Source organism: Ursus americanus, chromosome 14 (genome assembly GCF_024610735.1).
Source record: "Ursus americanus isolate L20-20 chromosome 14, mUrsAme1.1.p, whole genome shotgun sequence".
Classification (NCBI taxonomy): Eukaryota; Metazoa; Chordata; class Mammalia; order Carnivora; family Ursidae; genus Ursus; species Ursus americanus.
Window position 1 is genome coordinate 39,404,252 of NC_142140.1, and position 20,110 is coordinate 39,424,361.

Below are 20,110 nucleotides of genomic sequence, written 5' to 3' on the forward strand. Positions count from 1 at the left end.
CCAGTCCTAGGAGGGCTCCTGTGCAGTCCTGTCTGGGACAAATCTGAGAGCACCTCTGCTCCTCAGACTCCTGCTCAGGTCCGGATGGATTTAGAGCCGTCCCTGCGGTCACCTCCTCCAGGAAGCCTTCCTTGGTACCCACCTGCCCTGCCCCCAGACTTTGGGGGAAACGGGGTCTCGGGGGGGTCAAGGGTCACTAGGGCGGGCCAGGTCCCGGAAGCGGAAGTGCGGCACACTTCCGGTGCGCAGCGGGCGGCCATGTTGGAGCAGCGGAGGCGGCGCAGAGGCGCGTCCTGGGTCCCCGCGGCGGCGCCGGTAGGTTGGGGCCATGGGCCTAGCCGCGCCGCGGAGGGGCCGTCCGCGAGGCGACGGGGCGGATGGGCCGGGCGGCCGGCTCTTTCGAGACCCGCTCCCTCCACCGGCTTGGCCAAGACTCCCCCCACCCCCCTACCCCTTGCCCAGCGACCCCACCCTGGGGCTGCGCGACCGGTCGGGCTCGCCCCGCTCGCCCCGCCCGCCCCGCGCGTTTCGCTTCCTCCAAGATCCCTGCTCCTATCCGCGGCTCAGGCCCCAGGGACACGGACTCCCAGGCCAATGGCCCTGATCTGCCCCCATCCCAGTCCCCCTTGTATGAGGCCTCTCCCGTCCCCCATCTTTCATCAACTTCCCTGTCGGCCCCGGGGGCACGTGTGAAGGGAAGTCGGGGGCCAGACTGCAGCCTCTGTTTCCGGAGCCTCTTGGAAAGTCCAGAAGACCCCTCCCAAGAGTCTAGACCGACCTGGGCGGAAGAGCCCCCAGTTCACCCCCAATATCTGTGCCTGCGGGGAAACAGGCCCCTCCCTATTCAACAGTTCACAGTCCCGGGAACTACACCCCTTGGAAAAAAAAAATAATAAAAGAACTAAAGTCATGTGCAAGGACTGTGCTTGGAGAATGGCCTCTGGAGAAAGGAAGTGCCCGAGACACCTGAGGATCCAAGAATGTTTCCAGACAAAGAGCCCCAGGGCACTTCCTCCAGGGGATTCTGAAAACTTCCTCTGCTCCATTAGGGCGGTAGGAAGAACCTGCACAGACGCGCCTCCTGGCCCCAGGGACCTGCCTGATCCCAGCTGATCTTTTAATGCTCCCGTACAGCTGGGGAGCTCCCTCTGGGAGGCCTCAGTGTTGGGTTGGGCATTAGACATTAGTCCTGACTGACCGCCTGCGGCTTCTTCAGAGAAGAAGCCTGGGACAAGTTGGGTGTACCCAGACAGCTCCATGTGGGCTGTACCGAGGTCTGCAGCCCTCCAGACCCTAGTTAGGACAGCTCAAATTTCTAGTGTCCACCTTATTAACCATCCTGTTGGAGCCTTTGGCTGTCAGACCTTGGGCTCTTGGTCTGGCTACCTGGCCCCCAGGCTACCCGATTACCGAGACATGTATCTTGAGTACCTGCTAATTCTTAGTTTCTGTCGAAGGAGAGTCTGGCTCTTGCTTTGGGGTTAGTCTCCATGATTTGAGTGCCAGGATCAGACCTCTGAGCCTGTCTGGGGACTCCAAAAGCAAAATGTCTGGTGGGCAGGGAGGTTCACCCCTGAGCACCTTAACACCAGAGCTGGAGGAACAGAGATGGGCATGACTTCAAGGCACATGTTGTCCTGCTCTTAGCTGTTTTTCCATCTAGACTTCCCAGCCCTGACCACAGACTCCAGTCACACACATTAAATGTGCCTTACTGTTTCTCATTTCCAAGCCATTGCATAGGCTGTTCCCCTTTTTGCTCCATTTCCATCTGGGCCTTTCTATTCATTAGTCACATCCCATCTAGGTGTTGCTTCTCCTAGGAATCCTTCTCTAATTCAGTGGCAAGCTGGGCTGGGTGACATTGTGCACCCCCAAGAACTTTGATGGTCTCTGTCTTGCCTTCTGTATAGGGCTTCTTGAAGACATACTCACCTGCGTTCCCAGGGTTGTGTCTAATACCAGGTTTTTGGCCTCAGAAAACAGAGAATTGAATTAAAATGGGCCAACCAAGCCCAAATCTTTCAAGGGACCCAACAGCAGGTTGGATGGCTCTCTTGAGCTTCTGGACATTTATCTTGAAGAAACCGCCTTTGACCCAGACCCATGTGGGTCCCCCCTGCCACCCCAATCCTCAGTCTGCCACCATGGTAGTTCAGGAGACCAGGGGTTTGCCCCAAGCAGTGGCTTACTCTGGCCAGGACTTTTGTATCGATGATTGTTATCATGGAGAGTGCAGGCCCTGATGGACTTATCTACCTGCCTTGCCTCTTACCTCAGTGCTGGTTTGTTTTTGTTTTTTTATGTAATGATATATTTTCTTTAATGCAATATATCTGAAGTATTATCGTTTTTTTAAGTAAACTCTACACCCAACATGGGGCTTGAACTCACGACCCCGAGATCAAGAGACGCATGCTCCACCAACTGAGCCAGCCAGGCGCCCCTCGGTGCCGTTCTTATTGATTCTTTTCCTCTTGTCTTGGAGGTGCCGAGCGCTGGTTTGTGGATACCCAGGCAGATCTGCAGTGCCTAATGCCATGAGCGTGGTGCAGCATGTGGAGGAGAAAGCTGTGCACTCCTGGTCGCGGATCTCCACGGCAGGGAAGAAGGCCCTGGAGGAGGCGCTGCTTGTCTTTAACCCCATGAGCCAGGATCTCAGTGCCACAGAGGCCCAGCTTGTAGCCTTCCTGCAGGGCCTGCGGGATGATGGCTTCCAACCCACCATCCTGCGCAGCGGTGATGTCTATGGCTATAGTTCATGCACAGCCAACCCCCCAAGCCAGACGAAGCTGCAAGCTCGTGCCCCCACCCCAGCTGCCACATCACCTCCAGCCAGTGCTCCCCGAACTGCCATGCGGCTGCCTGCAGGCCGGGCCACGCTGCTCCCTATGCCACTATCTGGGAGGCTGGCCAAAGCGTCCACACCAGCCCTTGCCAAGCATGCTACCACCAACCTGCTGCTGAGCTCCCTGAAGCAGTCAAGTGCCAGCCGTGCCCGGGGTGCAGCAGTGGGCTTCCCCGCCCACCTCTATCCAGGTGTCTACCCTGCCATGCGGCTCTCTGTTGTCCTTGAGGCCCTGGTTCCACTAAAGTCTCCCATGCCCTGCTTGGGTGCCAAGCACAAGGCACAGTCACTGCAGCTCTCACTTGCAGACTCTCCCCTGAAGTTGCGCAAAGGTCCAGGGAAGAGGCAGGGGAACTGTCGGCCCAAAGCTCCCAGAAAAGCCACAGGCAAGGGCCCCAAGTGTCTGACTCACAGACGCCGCAGGGCCAGACCCCAACAAGGCACTACACCCCGGAACAAGACCTGCAAAGCCACTGGGTCCCTTGGTGGCCTACGAATGAAAGGTGGCTCTGCCCTGGGCACCAAAACGTCCCAGGCCAAGGCAGCTCGAACACTGGCCAAAGCTGCCCAGGCCAAGGCGGCTCGAACACAGGCCAAAGCTGCCAAGGCTCGGGCAAAAGCCAAGGCAGCACAGATCAGGGCCAGGGCCAAGGCGTCACGGATCCGGGCCAAGGCCAAGGCAGCACAGATCAAGGCCAAAGCCAAGGCGGTGCGGGCCAAGGCCAAGGCGGTGCGGGCCAGGGCCAAGGCGGTGCGGGCCAGGGCCAAGGCGGTGCGGGCCAGGGCCAAGGCGGTGCGGGCCAAAGCCAAGGTGGCTCGGACCCAGTCCAGGAGCAGGGGCAGGCCAAAAGGGTCTGTTCAGGCCAGGACTGCGAGGAGGGGCCCGAAAAGCCGCCCTGAGACTGTGGGGCAGAAGAGGAAAAGGGCTGAGGAGGCAAAGGATCTTCCTCCCCGGAAAAGAACACGACTTGGGCCCCGATCCCCTAAGGCGTGGCTAGGGCCTGGAACAGCAAAACTGCTGAAACTCCGGGCCATCAAGGTGGACAGGCGGTCCTCGGACGATGAGGTGCGGCAGCGGGCTCAACGGATCCTCCGTGTGAACCTGTCCCCTGTGATACAGCTCCAGCCGTTGCTGCCATACTCAGCGCCCTGATTCCTTCGCATAGCAACATTTGGGGAAACTGAGCCCAATTGTCTGTGTGGCCAGTGGCACAGTGTGCAATGCCCATGGATTCTACAACCCCAAGGACTCCAGGTGCCTCTCCTGGGCCCTGAGAGCCACCATTCTCCTTTCAGAGACTGGAGGATATGGGGTGGTATGGGTGGGCGGGAGGGCCGTTCTCATGGCGCGATGCACTGTGATTTGTTACTCTTCAAGTTGTACCTCCACTGTTCCATCTATCACGTTTTATACCTTTCCACCTTCCAGTCTCCCTGCCCACCCTTAATGGTCTTTTTTGCATTTGTAGCTGCTGGTAGGCCAGCTTGAGCATACAGGAAAAGTGGCCCCAGGAACAGGGCTGCCAAAAGGGGGTCCCAGTAGCCTGAGATAGGTCATCGCTGTGAGTGGGAAGAGTAGCTCTCAGGCTCCTCTGGAGGTGCTGGCCTCTGTGGATGTGCGAGAAGCAGCCCCTGTGGACAGGGGCAGAGCCACTCTGAGGTGGCACACCTCCCATTCAGGCTGCGCTGGTTTGTTTCCCAGTTAGGCCATACTACGCAAGAGGACAGTCGGTGGCCCTGTGGGGAACCTTGGCAGCCAGCAGGTTTCTAGGCCAGGGAAGGGGGATTTTGTGGTACTGCTCCCCAGGGGCCATTCAGACAGCCTGGCCTTGTCTCCTAGCTGGCTGTGGCTGAAATCTTGGGGCTTTACCTGAGCTTGTCTGGGGAAGGGCCAGGCCTAAATTACCTGAAGTACCTCTGTCTGTCCTTCCAGCCTCGACTTTTCCAGTTAGTGGCAAGGGTTTGGGGGTAGTGTCAGAGGCCAGGGCTCTGGGTTGTTTGGCCACTGAGTCTGTCCTCACTGACTGCAGAATTTTCTCCTTGGATGAGTGGGGTACGGTGTTAGCTGAGCCAGGAGAGTTTCTACAGCTGCTTCTCCCCATCAGCAGTGCTTTCTGCCTGAGTCCCAAGCACTCTGTTCCCAGGTCCAGCCTTATCAAGCTTCCCGACAGGGGTATGTGTGTGTTTCAGACACTAACAGCTCTTCCTGCTTTGGAGAGGGGGCTGGGCCCCAAACAAAACTAGCTCCCCGCCCATCTGCCAGTCCTTCCCTGTCTGCCCAGCCTGAAAGGCAGTGGCTGGGGCTGGCAGTGAGGGGGACACATTCCCCAGAGGTTCCTAGAGACCAGCAGCCTTTCAGGGCTTGGGGTGGGAGCCTCATTTGAATGAGAATCGGATCTCTTCTGTCTCTGTGGGTTGGTCTGAACCCTGGCCCCACTAGCGCCAGCTACATCAGGTGGTGGAACTGTAGAGAAGTTCTGCTTGCTTTTTGGTACCCCCCTACTTACCTTTTTTTCTGCATCTGATGGCTGCCATTAATAGGGTGCGGCCTCCCTTGGTTCTCAGGCTCTGGGGAACCCCTTGCTGCCAGCCTCACTGTGGCTTCACAATCCTGCATGCTCCTTGTGTCTGGCAGTGCTGCTTTCATCTATGTGAGTGTGGGGCGACACCCAGCTTCTCAAGGTCAGCCTGCTTGGGACCCACTCTTCATCCTCTCTCTCAGGCCTGATTCCAGCTCCCATGGCCCAGGACCCCCAGCCGGGCTAGGCCTCCTTTTTTGCAGTCTGCAACTCCTTTCAGTTCTGCTGCTGCTGCTGTCATGAGTGGGTGAGAGGTTGGCTCTTTCCTTGAGAGCTATCCAGAGGGAGAGAACTCTCAAGGCCTCCCTGTGGGGCAGAGTGAGGTGGGGGGTACCCCTAGGATCTCTACTCAGACCCTGTCCTTCCCAGTCCAGGCTCCCAGAACAATTGCTGAGGAGGTGCCAGACACACTAACATCCCCACCCCCACCCAGCTGCTCAAGTGGCAGCTGCTACCCGCCTACTGGCCACTTGATTGTTGGCCATGGCCAGAACCTTCAAGCCTCGTCCACCTGTGGCCTCCATGGCCCTGAGCCATACTGCATTGCCAGTCAGCTACAGGTGGGGAGGAGTGTAAGGGCTCTGGAGATGGTATCTCTGGGTTTTCCTGCAGGTTTGGCCTTGTTGGGTTCAGGTCATTGCTGGGGGCTGGAGGGGGGAGGACTGTGCTGTGAAATTTTGGAATTGGGGGCCAACCACCTACCTCTTGCCTTGTCATTCTCCTTGGGCATGCCCCCAGGAATCTGAGAATTGCTTCTTTTGTGACTCGGGACCAGGGAGGCCATGGCATTTAAATGTGATCTGGATTGATGGTCGTGGCAGCAGCAAGACCTGGTGGCAAGCAGAGAGTAGTGAGGGTACCCATGTGCCCGTGTGTGCAGGTCTAGGGTCAGGGCCTGGTCACTCTGACAAGCCCTTGTGGTTGCAGGTGTTGAGAATGTCACCATCCAGCTGGACCTAGAGAGTGCCTTCTACTTTACCCACCCCATCATGACTTTCAAGGTGACCCAGTGCCCCAGCCTGAAGGTGTGGTCGGTGCCTCCTGACCTGATGGGCACCAGTGATGCTTGCCCCTGGTGACCCAAGGATCCCCCTCCTGTCCCCAGACATTCTGCCCAGCAACTCTGCTCCTGGGGCGCTCAGTGGACCATGGCCACTCCTGGCATGTGTACCGATACTTTGCCTACAACTGCTTGGGCCTTTTTCCTGGGATCCCTCCTGCTCCTGGCCACAGAGTGACCTTGTTTGTGACCAGCGTTACTCTGACATCAAGCCTTCCACTGAGGGAGAGGTCACACCCAGAGGAAGGGGGTTTGGGCCCTGGGGTGAAGCCAGAGGCTCAGGTTTGCTTTTTTTCTCTCAGGTAATTTTCAAAGTTCTGGACCCAGGCACTCTGGTGGAGTACCCAAACAACCCCAAGATTCAGGGTAGTCGTCCCCACAGCCAGTCCTGTACTCCTTGCATGTTAGGACAGCCAGATACTGGGGGGAGGGGAGGTCCTGCCTGAGTGTGTACACAAGTGGGGCAGGGGTGGCAGGCAAGCCAGCATCACTCCCCAGCTCTGCCCCGTCATGGTCCTCCATTGTGGGCCCTGTTATGGCCCTCCATTCCTGTCCCATCATTGTTCCCCGTACCTGTGCCCCGTGCATAGGGACTGGCATGTGTAGCAATTTCTATCTCTGCCCCATCATAACTCCTTTATGGGGCCCCATTGGGGTTCTCATCACTACTTTCTATGCCAGCCCCCAACAATGTACCTATAATGCACCTATAACCTCATAACTGTCCCCGTTATGAGCCTCCATCACTGCCCCCATCATGGACCCCTGGCGTTGCCCTCCCTGACTCATCACCTGGGCCTTAGTTGGTACCCTGCATCTCTGCAGCTGCCTCTAGGTGGCGCCAGGGCGTCTCTGGGTTGTGACCTTTTTCTTGTAAAGCAGAAGTCTTGAAAGGTAAGAGACACAGAGCCAAAACCCAGCAGGGCCACCCAGAGTCAGGTCAGGCAAATACCAGAGCAGGAGATACCCCAAACTAGCATTTTCTTTGTGCTTTCCACCCCCCTTGACTGATTGTTACCAACTACTCACCAAGTCCCCCTGCTAGGTTTCCAAGCAGCTGTTGCTCTTCTGATCTGATCAGGAGAGAGACACCTGGCAAAGGAGGGGTATAAGAGAGAACCTTGGCTCAGTAACTGACATAAGCTGTGGAGCAGAAAGGAGCCATGGACCCATCTCTCCCATGTGTACGTTGAGCAAGTGCCCATTGAACTCTGCTGTGTTCCGGGCATCTGTCTTCTGAGCAGTGCTCAGTGGGGAGCAGATAGACAAGATGTCTTCTTGGAGCTGCCATGAAAGTGAGAAAAACAGTGGATAAATAAGCTAATACCGTATATGGTTTGGCTGGATGATAAACTGTTTTCTAGTTTTGGTGATGGGCTGGGGAATGGAATGCTTTACTGCATTGGGGAAGCAGGTTTCAAATAGCTAGTGATTCCAGGATGGGGTGTTCAGGAAGCAGTGGGATGTGCAGGTCTCAGCTCAGGAGTGATACCAGGGCTGGAGCCATGCAGAAGTGGAATTCTCACCATTAGGCTGTAGTCACCCTAAGATGGTATGCCCAGAGGAGCAGGAGTGGGGGGAGTCCCACAGCATGAATGCCGGAGGAGGTGGCTGTAGGGATGCAGAGAAGAGGCCCTACCCCCATTCCTCCCCCTTCCATTTCAGCCATAGAGGGATGATGACCAGTGCATCTGAGGTCCCCCAGTCTGTGTCTCCAGAGCTCCGCATGTGACAGACCTCCGTGTGAACTTCTCCAAACTGCACACACTGGGTGACAGGCCTCTGGGGGGCCTAAAGGGACACCCCTTCAACTACTATGCGTTTTATAAGCTCGTGGCCCCAGAGGCAGCTGCCTGTGCCATGGCCATGCCTCTGAGTGTAAGCCCACAGCTCGGACCCCAGCCAATGTGAAAAGCATGGCGAGCACCATGGGAGGGGCATCCTGTGGCTGGTGGGGCGGGCAGGCTGGGAGGACTGGGGCAGACTCATCTTGCCCTCCTCCCTGGCAGGTGCATGGCCTTTGCATCTGCCACCACCACACAGCTGGTACCTAGTGTGAGCGCTGCCAGGACCTGTACCAGGAACACCCATGGCATGCAGCAGAGCCTGGGCACCCTCACACCTGCCAGGGTAGGTGCCATGCCCTCTCTGCCTGGCCGTATTTGCCTGGGTCAGCCCACTCCATATCCGCCTAGAATGCAAGTGCAATGGGCATGCCCGCAGTTGTCACTTTGACATGGCCTTGTATCTGGCACCTGGCAATGTGAGTGGAGGTGTGTGTGACGTATGTCAGCAAACACAGCTGGGCGTCGCTGTGAGCTCTGCCAGCCCTTCTTCCACCGAGATCCCAAGGAGGATCCCCGTTCCTTCCTCTTGCAAATGTGAGTCCTCCAATCCCCAATTCCAACTCTGACCCCGATCCTTCAGCTCCATGGTAACCTCTGACCTAACTCTGTCCTCACCTCTGACCCATGATCCAGCTTGTGACTGTGACCCTGTGGGGACCCTGGAAGGGGGTTTGTATCATGCCCACACAGATGAGACTCGTGGCCTCCTCTCTGGGCAGTGTCGCTGCAAAGTTCATGTCTGGGGCCAGCGCTGTGACTTCTACCGGCCTGGTCACTATGGCCTCAGCCCCACCCACACAGAAGGTTGCCAGCGTGAGTTACCCTGGGAGAGGACCCCAAACCCCATGTCCTTGCTCTGCCTTCAGTCACTGCCCTAATAATATACACATGCACCTACCCTTGCAGCAGTCCCAATAGCACCCTGAGAGCCTGGTGCCCTAGCCTGCAGGTGTGACCTCCACGGCTGGGTCCCTGGCACTCATGCCTGTGATCCCACTAACGGTGCCTGTCACTGCAAACGCTTTGTCTTTGGACACGACTGCAGCCATTGGTAAGCCTTGACCCACCTCTGATTTGACCTTGATCTTGGGCATTGAGCTTCTAGAAGCCGATAAGTATGAGGCTATAATCAGGGTGACTATAGACTGAGCCTTGCACATGGGTTGGTTCGACTCCCTGCCCGGGCTGTCACGGTCAATGCCACCTCAGTGTATGTCCTCAGGTGGGAGCTTTGGGAGCATAAAAAGGAAAAGCGATGGAACAAGTTACAACAGTATTGGTTTAAAGCACTGGGTTTAAAGGTGTTTTGCAACAAAAATATTTGAAGGAACACTCGGTCCAAGAAACAATTCCATCCCTTTCTTGCCTCTCCTTGAACATAAATCCTTGGCTTAACTTTTGCTTTAACCCCTGCAGCGTCTTCATCCTACCACTTACGAAGTTGTGCATGAGTACACAGGGGTCTCCTCACCCCCTCTCAGCAGTAAGCAGAGGAGCATTCAAGCCCCGTGCCCACACCCTTTCCTCCTGCAACAGGCAGTCCCAGTATTTGACCTCCCAGGCTCCAGATCTTCTTGTCCTTTCTCCACCTACTTGCTCTCTCTTGCAGCCCAAGTTCTGGGGTCTGAGCGGTGACTCTGTAGGCTGCTGGCCCTGTGACTGTGACTTTGGGGGTGCCTACAGCAGCAGGTACAAGACAAGGCCTGGGAATTGGGATCAAGTGGCAAGAATCAGGAGTTGACTCTCCTTCCCCACCCCCATCTTGCTCAGGTGTTCTGCTGGGGAGGGCCTCTGCCTGTACCGCCCTTACCTCCGTGGCCGCCGCTGCCATGAACTCCAACCTGGGCACTTCTGTGCTGCTCTTGACCAAGCCACTACTCAAGCTGATCTTGGCCAGGTCCTCCGGCCAGCTGACCCCCAGTTGCCTATGAGTGTCCAGGAGGGGGGGAGGGGCAGGGGCAGGAGGAAACCAAGGCTCAGACTTGGTTTTCAGGGGAGGGAGGGAGTGTGTAGAGAGAGCTAGTTGGAATAAGAGGCTGAGCAGGGTTAGGAAGGTGAGAAAGTCCAGGTGGGGGCATCAGCATGGTTAGAGGTTTGGTGTCTTAGAACCCCCATTTTCAGGGCAGTGTGGGAGAAGAGCGGGCCAGAATGTTGGAGGACACTGACCCCCGACTGGCCCCCAGGGAGCCCCCTGGCCTATTCCTGCCCACTGTACACAAACCTCAGGGACATCTCCTGATTGGTTTCAGCCCCGACTTCGGAGACAGCGTGACCCTCCATGTGCCCGCCACCCTGCTAGGCAAGCCTATTCAGTAGCCAGCTGCCCAAGGTGAGGAATCTGAGGAACAGGGTGGGGTCATAGGTCGCCAGGGTCTTAGTAGGGATGGGGCCCTAGCCCTGGGGATGTGGGTCCCTGAGGTCTTGGGGTAACGGGAGCCTAAATCCTGAGGGTCCTGGTCTTGGGGTGATCTAGGCCTGGGAGTGTGTCTCACATCCAGGCCCCAGAGAAACCCCTGCCCTTGCAGCAGGGAGCTGGCTCTGCACTGCGGACTGGCTTGGGCTTTGCACATGTGATTGATGGAGCTGGCCTCTCTCTGCTGGCGCCCACAGTGCCTCGTGCCATGGAGTATGACATTGTCCTATGCTATCTGCACTCAGAGCAGCTCTTCCAGGTGGCCTTGACCTATCCACACAGGCAGGACCCTAGGACCTCCATTAGCAAGACCCTATTATGCTGCCAACACATTTGAAATAACATTTGAAGTGGAAAATCTCCAATATGGAATATCATCATGTCATAGAGCAATCAAAACAGGGACTGAATGTGACACAGAGTGGGATTTAAGAAGTTGGTCTTTTTTGCATGGGCCATATGATGAAATACTGGATGCAGCTGAAATGGGACACCCCTGGGACCACATGATCACAGCCTCCTTACCCCACCCTTACTCCTTCCCTGCTCCGGGCGGTGCTGTGGGGTTTTTTTGTTTATTTGTTTTGTTTTTTTGATTCATTTATTTGACAGAGAGAGAGACAGCCAGCGAGAGAGGGAACACAGGCAGGGGGAGTGGGAGAGGGAGAAGCAGGCTCCCGGCAGAGGAGCCTGATGTGGGGCTCGATTCCAGGACTCTGGGATCACGCCCTGAGCCGAAAGCAGACGCTTAACAACTGAGCCACCCAGGAGCCCCCAGAGCTGTGGTTTTATCCAGACCTTTTTGCTTTGAACCAGGAACACGCTACTCTGCGATCCTATGGCTGTGGAAGACCAAGGGGGTGCGGAGACCTGAGGGGGGCACTATCCTTCTGGATTCAGTGAGGTCCTAGGGGCTCCACCCCACATCTGGGGGAGACAAATTACAGCAGGATGATGTGGATGCGGGGGGCTGGGGAGTAGGCATCACAGAGGCCTGGAGTTGCACCAAGAGGACTGAGACAGGTGGATAGATAAGGCGGGGGATCCAGGCAGGAGCAAAGCACATGCCAAGGATAGAAGATGAGAATAGGCAGCCACCAGACCTCAAAGGACCTATGGGCCGGGAGAGGGGCTTAACCTTTATTGTGGGGCTATGGGGAGCCGTGGAAGGGACTTGAACGGGGCAGATTCATGGCGGAGAATGGATCATTAGGGGGAAGCTGCTGCAATGATTCTGAGTGAGAGGCGGCATTGCCTGGACTAGATCGGGGCCATTGGACAGGAAGGAGAAACAGACTCAGAAGAGGACGAGAAAAGGGGCAGGAAGGGGCTGTGAGACCCACTGCAAGGAAGTGTAGTTAGTAGGTTTAGCGAGTGGGGCTGGGCTTACTGCCCTCTGCCTGCCACCCTCCACCCTCCTACTAGATTGTGCTCTTGCCGCGGTGAAGGAGTCGCTGGCGCTGCGATCTGGGGCCACAGGGCACGTACAAGAGCTCCACAAGGCAGGCTGCATGGGGGCAGCGAGGACTGGCCTCCCCAGCACTGTGCCTGAGGTTTGTGCCCGCCTCGTCTGCAGCATCTCGGCCCTGCTCCACGGGGGCGGCCTTGGTGAGTGTGTGCCCCTGGCTTGAGGGGGCTGCAACACGTGTTACAGGAAGCACCGTGAGGTTCACCTTATCTTGCTCTTTCTCCTGCCAGCCTGTGACTGCTGCGCGTCTGGAACATATGGCTTCGGGTCCACTGGCTGCAGTGGTAAGCCTTCAGGGCCAGTGAGTATGGGTGTGGGGTCTGGGACCAACCATCTCCTTTCTCTGATGGCCCTGTCATTCCCCACAGAGTGCCGCTGCCACACCGAGGGGGCCACTGGTACCATTTGCAACCCTGTGAGTGGGCAGTGCACATGCTGGGCAGGCCTTGCTGATCGCCACTGTGACCACTGCCTCTCTGGCCGGCGGGGCTTCCTGTGCTGCTGGCCCTGCGCCTGCAGTGGGCACGCTGAGTTGTGCCACCCACTCACAGGCGTCTGCCAGGCGTGCCGGGGAGCCACCACAGGCCAGCACTGTGAGAGGTGAGCACTGTCACCGGAAGGGCTGGGTAGGAATTATGATGAGTGGGCCATGTCCCATTCCATGTGCTACTGTCCGCAGGTGCTTGGATGGCTACTATGGAGACCCTACGCTGGGCTCAGGCCAGCAGTACCGACCTTGCCCCTGTCCTGGGCATCCTGGCTCTGGCCTCTATCATGGGATTTCCTGCCATGTGGACAGTGTGAGTAGACGTGTCTTGTGCCTCTGTGCACCTGGCTATGCAGGTGAGGGATGTTTGACAAGGGAAAACCTGAGGCCCTGCTCACTTGTTCACAATTTCATCAGGTTCACGACACCTGTATGCCGAACTGCAGGCTGGGCACCTCTCCTGGAGGAGTTGCTGTTGGGGGCGGGGGGGGGGCGGTCAAATGGAAGGAGCTATAGGCATGGAATTTGTAAGCCAGGAAGGTGGGCTGTAATGTAGCTCCTGTGTTCTCTGCCCTCTTGGCTCGATCTCAGACTTTCTGGCTGGGTATGTGGGACCCACAGGCCACAAGGGTACAGGAAGCTACCTGAGACAACCCACACATACCTCGATCCTTTCTAGGCCCCTGCTGCAACCACTGTTCCTCTGGATGCTTTGGGCACCCTTGGCCAGGGGGAGACCCCAGAAGGAGTCCATGCCGGCCCTGTCAGTGCAACAATAATATCGATTCGCATGACCCTGCTGCCTGCGACCCCCACGGTGGCCACTGCCAGTGCTGTCTGCACCACAGCCATGGTCGCAGCTTTGCCCACGGCAGGCCTGGCTTCCATGGCAGTGCCCTGCATCCAGGGGGCTACCGTTGTGAGTGTGTGGCTAGGATGGGTGAGAACATCCCAAGGCAGGTGGGTGGGTTCTCCTTCCTCAGGCCCTCCCTCGTCCCCAGGCTGCAGCTGTGACCCCCAGGGCACTGTCCCTGCACGGTGCCCCCTCGGGCTGAAGCCTCCTTCTGCAACCAGGTCAGCGGGCAGTGCCCTTGCTGCCCCCACACACCGGGGAAGGACTGTAGCCACTGTGCCCCCCTCTCCTGGCACCCGGGGGGACCCCGGGGCTGTGAGCCCTGCACCTGCCATGCCCAACACACTGTGCAGCTGGCATGTCACCCAGTGAGTGAGGCCATATTGCACATAGCTTGTGGCAGTGTCCGGGTGTGAGTGAAGGTGTGTGTGCCTCTGACAAGACGTTATTTGTGGCTGGTGTGAGTGTTCACGTGACCATCAGCAGCGGGCATGTGGCTGCAAACAGCTGTGTGAGTCTCTGCTTTTGTGTGACATCGGCTATAAGATGGTGGCGGGATTTGGGGTAGAGCAGACATGAGACCACACGTGCCTGACCCCACATGCAGCCGTGTGCTAGTATGTGGGTGACCCACTGTGAATGGGTCCCGGCAAGTGGAGTGAACGTGGTGGGGGTTGGGCGGGGGAGGCTGAGGAGACACCGGTGAAGGGTGGGGATTGAGAGCTGGTGTAGGCAGAGGGGGAAGGTCACTGTGAGCAAGAGTTTCTAGGAGGAGAATGGTCAGCGACTGAATGAAATGAGGCCTGAAGTATGTGTTCTTCTGTCCTTGACAAAGAGATAGTGGGAGTCAAGGTGAAGGAGGCATCGGGTAAGGGTATGGAGACAGCGGGGTGTTTGGATCAGGACACAGAGGGGCAAAGAACAGCAGGTCAGGAGTTGAGAACCCAGAGGGTCTGTGGGAGGCTGGCAATGTGGGAAGGTGGGGCTGGCCAAGGAGGTCAGGCCAGAGGAAGCAGGAAGGGAGAAGCCTCCGGCCAAGCACAGGTGTGGGTGCTGCCCAGGGCAGGAGCAGGTCAGGGAGAAGACTCTGGTGTGCATGCACTGCCTTCAAACACTCGTGTCCTTCTCCCTGGCCCGAGGAGGCTCTGTGCTCCTACCGACTGGCTCATGCTCTCTTCCCTCAGGCCACGGGTCAGTGCACCTGCCGGGCAGGATTTGGGGGGGTGACCCAGAGCAGGACTGCAGAGGTGAGAGGACCACTCACACAATCCACAGCAGCAGGGGTGAGGTTGTCCTGAAGGAGCCCAGTGTGGAGTAGCAGGGGAGCAGCGGGGCTTTCCTGAGGGCGAGCTTAGCATGCTTATCGCTGTTTTCCCCAAAACTCAAAGAAATACTCACGAAAACGGCTGTCGGCAAGGCCAGGTGGGGTATGCCTACAGAGAGCACACATCAGGTGGCTCTTTTCTGAACCCATCTGCCAGTTCTTCACCCCAGCTGACCCCTGACTGGACTGTAGAGCTTCCGGAGCATTGTGCTGTTTCCCTGCCCAAAGGCTGCCATGCCGTATGGCCTCTGTGGCCAGGGAGGATGCCTGTGCCCGTGGTCATTCTGAGCAGTGGCTTAGGCAAAGGCTTGCGTGCGCCCTCCCACTCATACAGGGCTGTCCCCCAGGCTTCTTGGAGGCAAGGCTGGGGCAAGTGCTGCCTGCTCCCTGCTCCGACCCTGTCTCTCCCCCACAGCCTGTGCCTGTGACCCACACGGCTCCATCTCGCCCAGTTGTGATCCACGTGCAGGCGCCTGCCTATGCAGAGAGGGCATCTCAGGGCTGAGGTGCCAGGCGTGTGCACGTGGCTCCAGAGGTGGCTTCCCACGCTGCGTGGCCTGCCCTACCTGTTTCACCTCCTGGGACCTATGTCTAGCTCTGCTCCAGCTGCGGCTGGGAATTGTGGCCCAGAAGGTCACCTCCCTATACCAGGTGATGCCTGACTGGGGTGCTAGGGGCCAGGGTGGACACCTGCAGGCCCTGGAGGGGATACTCCGGACAGGCACAGATTCTCCTGGAATCTTCTTCACCCATTGCGGGGACTCTGGAGCAACTTACAGAGTGGATAGGCGGGTTCAGGCAAGGGGTCTTGGGTCAGTAAGGAGGAGGTCTCCAGCTAGCTTCTTAGGGTCGGGGATTTCAGAGAGTCTCAGGTTGGCCTGAGTCCTGGGTTTGGGAGTCAGGTGGGTTCTCTTGAGCGAGGCGTCATGGAGGAGAGTACATCTCTGGTCGGGCTGATAACGCCACCTTCCTGCAGAAGGAAAGTGATTGCATTTGTCCAGACACTGTGGGCCATAGGGCAGTTTGTGGCAGAAAGAGAGCCATGGGTTAGGAGGCAGTGTGCACAGCTGGAAGAATTATCCCCGGAGCTAGACTGTGTCAAGGGCTTGGCCTGGCCCAAAAGGGCCACAGGAGCCCAAGGTGAGGCCTAATGGGCAGGTGGGTGGGCAGGTGAGGGTAGGGGCTAGGCTGGGACAGAAGGAAGGGGCCAGGTGTCCTGGCTTATGTATCTGGGGAACCCAGAAGGCTGATTGGCCCTGCCTCAGCCAGTGGAACCCTGAGTCACCCCTCTATCCATCCCTGCCATCCCCCGCAGATGCTGTGGCCCAGGTCTCCTCAGCTGCCCTGCTTTCCCAGGAGGCCCTGCTTGGAGCCCAGGTTGTGGCCACATTTGGAGAACCAGACAGCATCCTGGGAAAGGCCCAAGAGGCCCGGCGGTGGACGGAGCAGCTGCTGTGGGGGATGGGCCAGCCAGGGACAGGGACAGCTGTGTGGGAGCTGAAACTAAAGGAGCTGGTCAGCAGGGTCCAGATGTTGCATCCACAGCTTCTGAGACTCCTCGTCAAAGCTGGAGTGGTGGGTGGAGATATGGATCACTAGAGAGGTTTTACCAAGGCGAGGACTCTCTTCTACGGTAACCTGGGTGTAGGGCAATAGGGGATTTGCGACATTCATTTCTCACTGGATCACCTGTCTTGTTTGCAGGAATGCAGGGGTTGGGGACCTGGGCTGTCTGTATTTCTGTACCCTGTGCTGTTCCCTCTTGCCCTGGGACCCTTCCCACTGCCCAGTGGGCTCCACTTGCTTCCCGTAACTCTTCCGATAGCCTGGACATAGCTGCCACAGCCTTAGAGCAGCGTCAGCAGCTGGTAGGAGCCATTGGGGCCATGAATGGGAGCCAAGGGGGGAGTCAGAGGGAGCCATAGCTTGGCCATAGGGTTGCAGGAGACACAGTCCACATCTGACCCACCCCTACCAGCTGCAGCGAATCCAGGCCCGGGAGACATGGCATCGGGCAGGGGGGCCCTGGGGTGTGGCCACCGTAGCCCACGTGCAGATCCTCCAGCATTTCGTCTTGGGTACCTGTCGGCTTGTTGTGTGTCTGTTCATAGCTGAGGGCAGGGGCAGGTAGGCATCTGGACATTGCTGTGATACTCCTTCCAGAATGAGGAATGCTCATAAGGGCTGACCAGGGGTCAGGTGGGAGCAATAGCGTGCTGCTAAATATTTAACAATTGGCTGGAGGTCAGAGGGAACTGATTGGTAGTGAGAGCCAGTTTCCATGGTGTAAGTAAATCCACCATGGCTGATTTTAGTCCGCCCACTGTGTACCAGCGGATTCACAAAATTCCTGAAATTTTAGCACTTGGCTCTTGTTAGCCCCCAGCATACCATGTAGTCATGTCAGAGGCAGGACCAGTGAGAGGTTAGGGTCAGGGTTTGTTGGGTCAGAGATCAGAGTTCATATCTGAGATTCCTACCCCAGTTCCCAGAGACGAAGGCGCAGAGGCTATGAGTGTGGAGCTGGTGGCATGGCGTGGGCTGGTGGTGCCCCTCCCCCAAAGTTGGGGCAGTGGGCATTGCCTTCCTGCTGGGTCAGATCCAGAGTGCCCTCCCTGCACCAGACGCCATAGGCCAGGAACTGCCCTGAGCTGAAGGCGTCCTCCATCAGGCACAGCAGACCAGGTGGAAGGGCCGGGAGGCTGGAGGCAGAGGGCAGAGGGTGGGGAGGAAACTGATCATCTGCACCCTTCAGGGAGGGGACATCTAGGGCCAAGGACCAAGCACTGGATGTTCAGGGGGTGCTGGTTGAGGTGAAAAGTCACACAAGGGCTGCAGAGCGAGGGCTGCAGGCAGCAAAACAGACACTAGGAGGCCTGGAGGCCAGTGTACAGGAGGTGACACCACACCCATACCCCTCAGCTCCTTCACACCTCTTGTTCAGTGGCTGCTATTATCCCTATCCTCCCCCTGAGATCCTTGAGCCACTGTGATACCATGGTGCTAGGAAATACACAGACCATGAAAGCACCCTACTTAGCTGCTATCCTGCTGGGACCTCCCTGTGATCCTCTGACCCTTGCCCCAGGCAGTGGAGGTGACCTCAGTCCTGGGGCATCTGTCCAGTGCAGCTGTGGCTTTCAGGACCTCTTTGGCCCTGAGTCAACAACAGGCCCAGGAGGCAGAAGAGCAAGCAGTCCATGGAATGGGGGTGGCTGGGGGCCTGGGCAAGGTGAGATGGGTACACTGGACATTGAGGTCTCACAGGTGAGATTTAGGCTGGGACTGGGCTATGCTGGGCTGAGGCAGGGTTTCAGTTCTAAAACCCCCTATCCTGCCCCCGCAAGGTACCTTGGGTAGTAATATGCCTGAGACAGTAGGATCTAGGTGGGGTGGATTTCAGGTCAAGTCCGGCTCTAGGAGTTGCAGGTGGCCCAATTAGGCATGGCAGAGTTGCAGAAGGGCACACATAGCCTGGTGGCCATGGCGCAGGACGCAGGAGAGCGGGCACAGCAGGCCCGAGCTGAGGCCCTAGAGCTGCTGAAGTGGGTGCAGAACAGCTGGAGCCAGCTAGAAGGGATGGAGATGGGCCACGGTGGGGCGGGGATGGGGTGGGATAAGGGTCAGGTGGGAGGGTCAGAGTCAGAACAGGGATGGTATGGGAGGGTCAGGGCTGGTGTCAAAGTTCAGAACAGGGGTCAAATGTTGATTAGGGTTAGAGTTCATTTAGGGCTAGGGTCAGAGTTGAGGTCATGATGGAATTGAGGGCCAGGGTCAGAGATTAGGGCCAAGGTCAGAGCGTGGCTCACATGACCTGATCCTCAGGGTTGGAGCGCTTCCTGATGCAGAATGAGCAGACACTGGGCAAGAAGATGGCGGCCCTGAGGGCCCTGGAGCAGCGGGCAGGAGAGCTGCTTGAGCACATGCTGCTGTGGGCAAATGTGTGTGCCACCTGCTGACTGCGGTCCATGGATGTCAGTTAGGTGGACTCGGGGACTACCTGAGTGACTCCAAGTGACTCCAAGTGATTGGCCCAAGAATCTCCCCACCTTGAGAGATCAAGGACCCCACTGAGTGCCCGTTGACACTGAGTAACCCCCCACGTGACCCCATGATATCCTCCAGTGATCCTCTGTCCTTGAGAATCCAGATTATCATGTAAACCTCAAAAAGCCCATCTAGTGCCTTTGACCCTGACAGAACATTTTCTGAGTGATCTAAAATACTGAGTCACCTCTAGCATCGCTGAGCCCCTCAGGTTGACTACATGACCCCTGGGGGTAACTGGAGACCCCTACTCCAGATAACTGCAATAACTCCCAGAGACCCTGAAAGTCCAGTGGATTGACTACTATCCTGCTCGGATTCTTCTTGAGAAGCCTGGTGATTCCCCCCAAGAACCCCCAGCTTTCTCCCCCGGTTCCACAGCCCTGGTTACTCTCCACCTGGCCCCAGACAGAGTGGGCACAGCTGTGGAGCTCAGAGTCACCAGGCCCTGGCCCTACAGACCCACGGAGTCCTCTGTCCCGCCTGTGGTCCCAGGGGCCAGGGTGGGGCACTCGCTCCAGCTCGCATTCCAAGCCCGGGCTCTGGCCTCCCGGCGGGCCAGAAGGTGTGGACCGGATGAATAGTCACGAGATCTGGATTCACTCACTGCCTCTGCCATCGTTTTCTCAGCACCCATTGTTTCACGCTGGCAAACTGAGACAGCGCTTCTTGTGCCTACTTGTTGTAGTGACTAAGGGAGGTGGAGACCCCTGGAGCCGTGGCTTGGGCAGGGGATGACCTTTCTCCATCTCTCCTTCTACCCCCATCTTGTCCTGTCACTTGGGCCAGGTCAACCTGAAGTTTCCCATGTCCCTAAATAGAGGAGCTTGATGTCTCTGTGTGTGCCCTCTCACCTCCCCACTGATGCTGGAGCCCTGGGACTGAACAGCCTCATTGATGGTGACTTCCACAGCACCTACAATGGTAGGGACAAAGGCTGTGTTCCAGGGGGCCATTTGAAGTCTCACATCAGACTCCTTTCCTTTGCTCATGCCACACCCCCTCCTTGGTGCACCCCCTAACTGTGGAGGCCTAAAGCCAAAACCCTTTCCCCTTGCTCTGCACAGGTGTGGGTAAGGGAGCTCAATAAAGATTTGCAGGTGAGCTGGCCTGTATCCGATTTCTAGAATGAGGGTTTTTTTCTGGGGAGGTGGGAAGAGAACTACTGTATGGTATTGCACTCC

The 20,110-nt window shown here is 57.4% G+C and overlaps 3 protein-coding genes across 3 annotated transcripts; all 3 read left to right on the top strand.

Annotated features, from left to right (window-relative positions):
- The first annotated feature begins 241 nt into the window (after positions 1 to 241).
- Positions 242 to 5,690, top strand: CCDC71 (coiled-coil domain containing 71). The gene is made up of 2 exons (XM_045778636.2): positions 242 to 315; positions 2,489 to 5,690. Exon 2 carries the CDS (start codon positions 2,541 to 2,543, stop codon positions 3,999 to 4,001), a length of 1,461 nt encoding a protein of 486 aa, XP_045634592.1. The 5' UTR covers positions 242 to 315; positions 2,489 to 2,540; the 3' UTR covers positions 4,002 to 5,690.
- Positions 5,464 to 15,981, top strand: LOC123779937 (laminin subunit beta-2-like). The gene is given in 32 exon segments (XM_087866697.1): positions 5,464 to 5,499; positions 5,682 to 5,999; positions 6,166 to 6,277; positions 6,355 to 6,428; positions 6,533 to 6,659; positions 6,662 to 6,717; positions 6,790 to 6,856; positions 8,208 to 8,326; positions 8,329 to 8,617; positions 8,683 to 8,778; positions 8,781 to 8,856; positions 8,858 to 8,868; positions 8,968 to 9,147; positions 9,277 to 9,385; positions 9,485 to 9,488; positions 9,944 to 10,023; positions 10,105 to 10,267; positions 10,518 to 10,638; positions 10,641 to 10,663; positions 10,833 to 11,077; positions 11,508 to 11,646; positions 12,173 to 12,188; positions 12,191 to 12,355; positions 12,446 to 12,499; positions 12,584 to 12,815; positions 12,895 to 13,058; positions 13,382 to 13,621; positions 13,704 to 13,742; positions 13,745 to 13,923; positions 14,740 to 14,773; positions 14,776 to 14,802; positions 15,295 to 15,981. Coding segments are annotated over 32 exon segments (4,062 nt in total). The 3' UTR covers positions 15,762 to 15,981.
- Positions 15,806 to 20,054, top strand: LOC148108946 (uncharacterized). The gene is given in 11 exon segments (XM_087866698.1): positions 15,806 to 15,925; positions 15,972 to 16,454; positions 16,584 to 16,611; positions 16,614 to 16,747; positions 16,858 to 16,957; positions 17,374 to 17,444; positions 17,446 to 17,564; positions 17,635 to 17,822; positions 17,972 to 18,111; positions 18,300 to 18,474; positions 18,705 to 20,054. Coding segments are annotated over 11 exon segments (1,692 nt in total). The 3' UTR covers positions 18,839 to 20,054.
- Positions 20,055 to 20,110: the final 56 nt, after the last annotated feature.

Excerpts from the sequence above, each read along its gene's own strand:
- CCDC71 (XM_045778636.2), top strand. The coding sequence starts at position 2,541 with ATGAGCGTGGTGCAGCATGTGGAGGAGAAAGCTGTGCACTCCTGGTCG.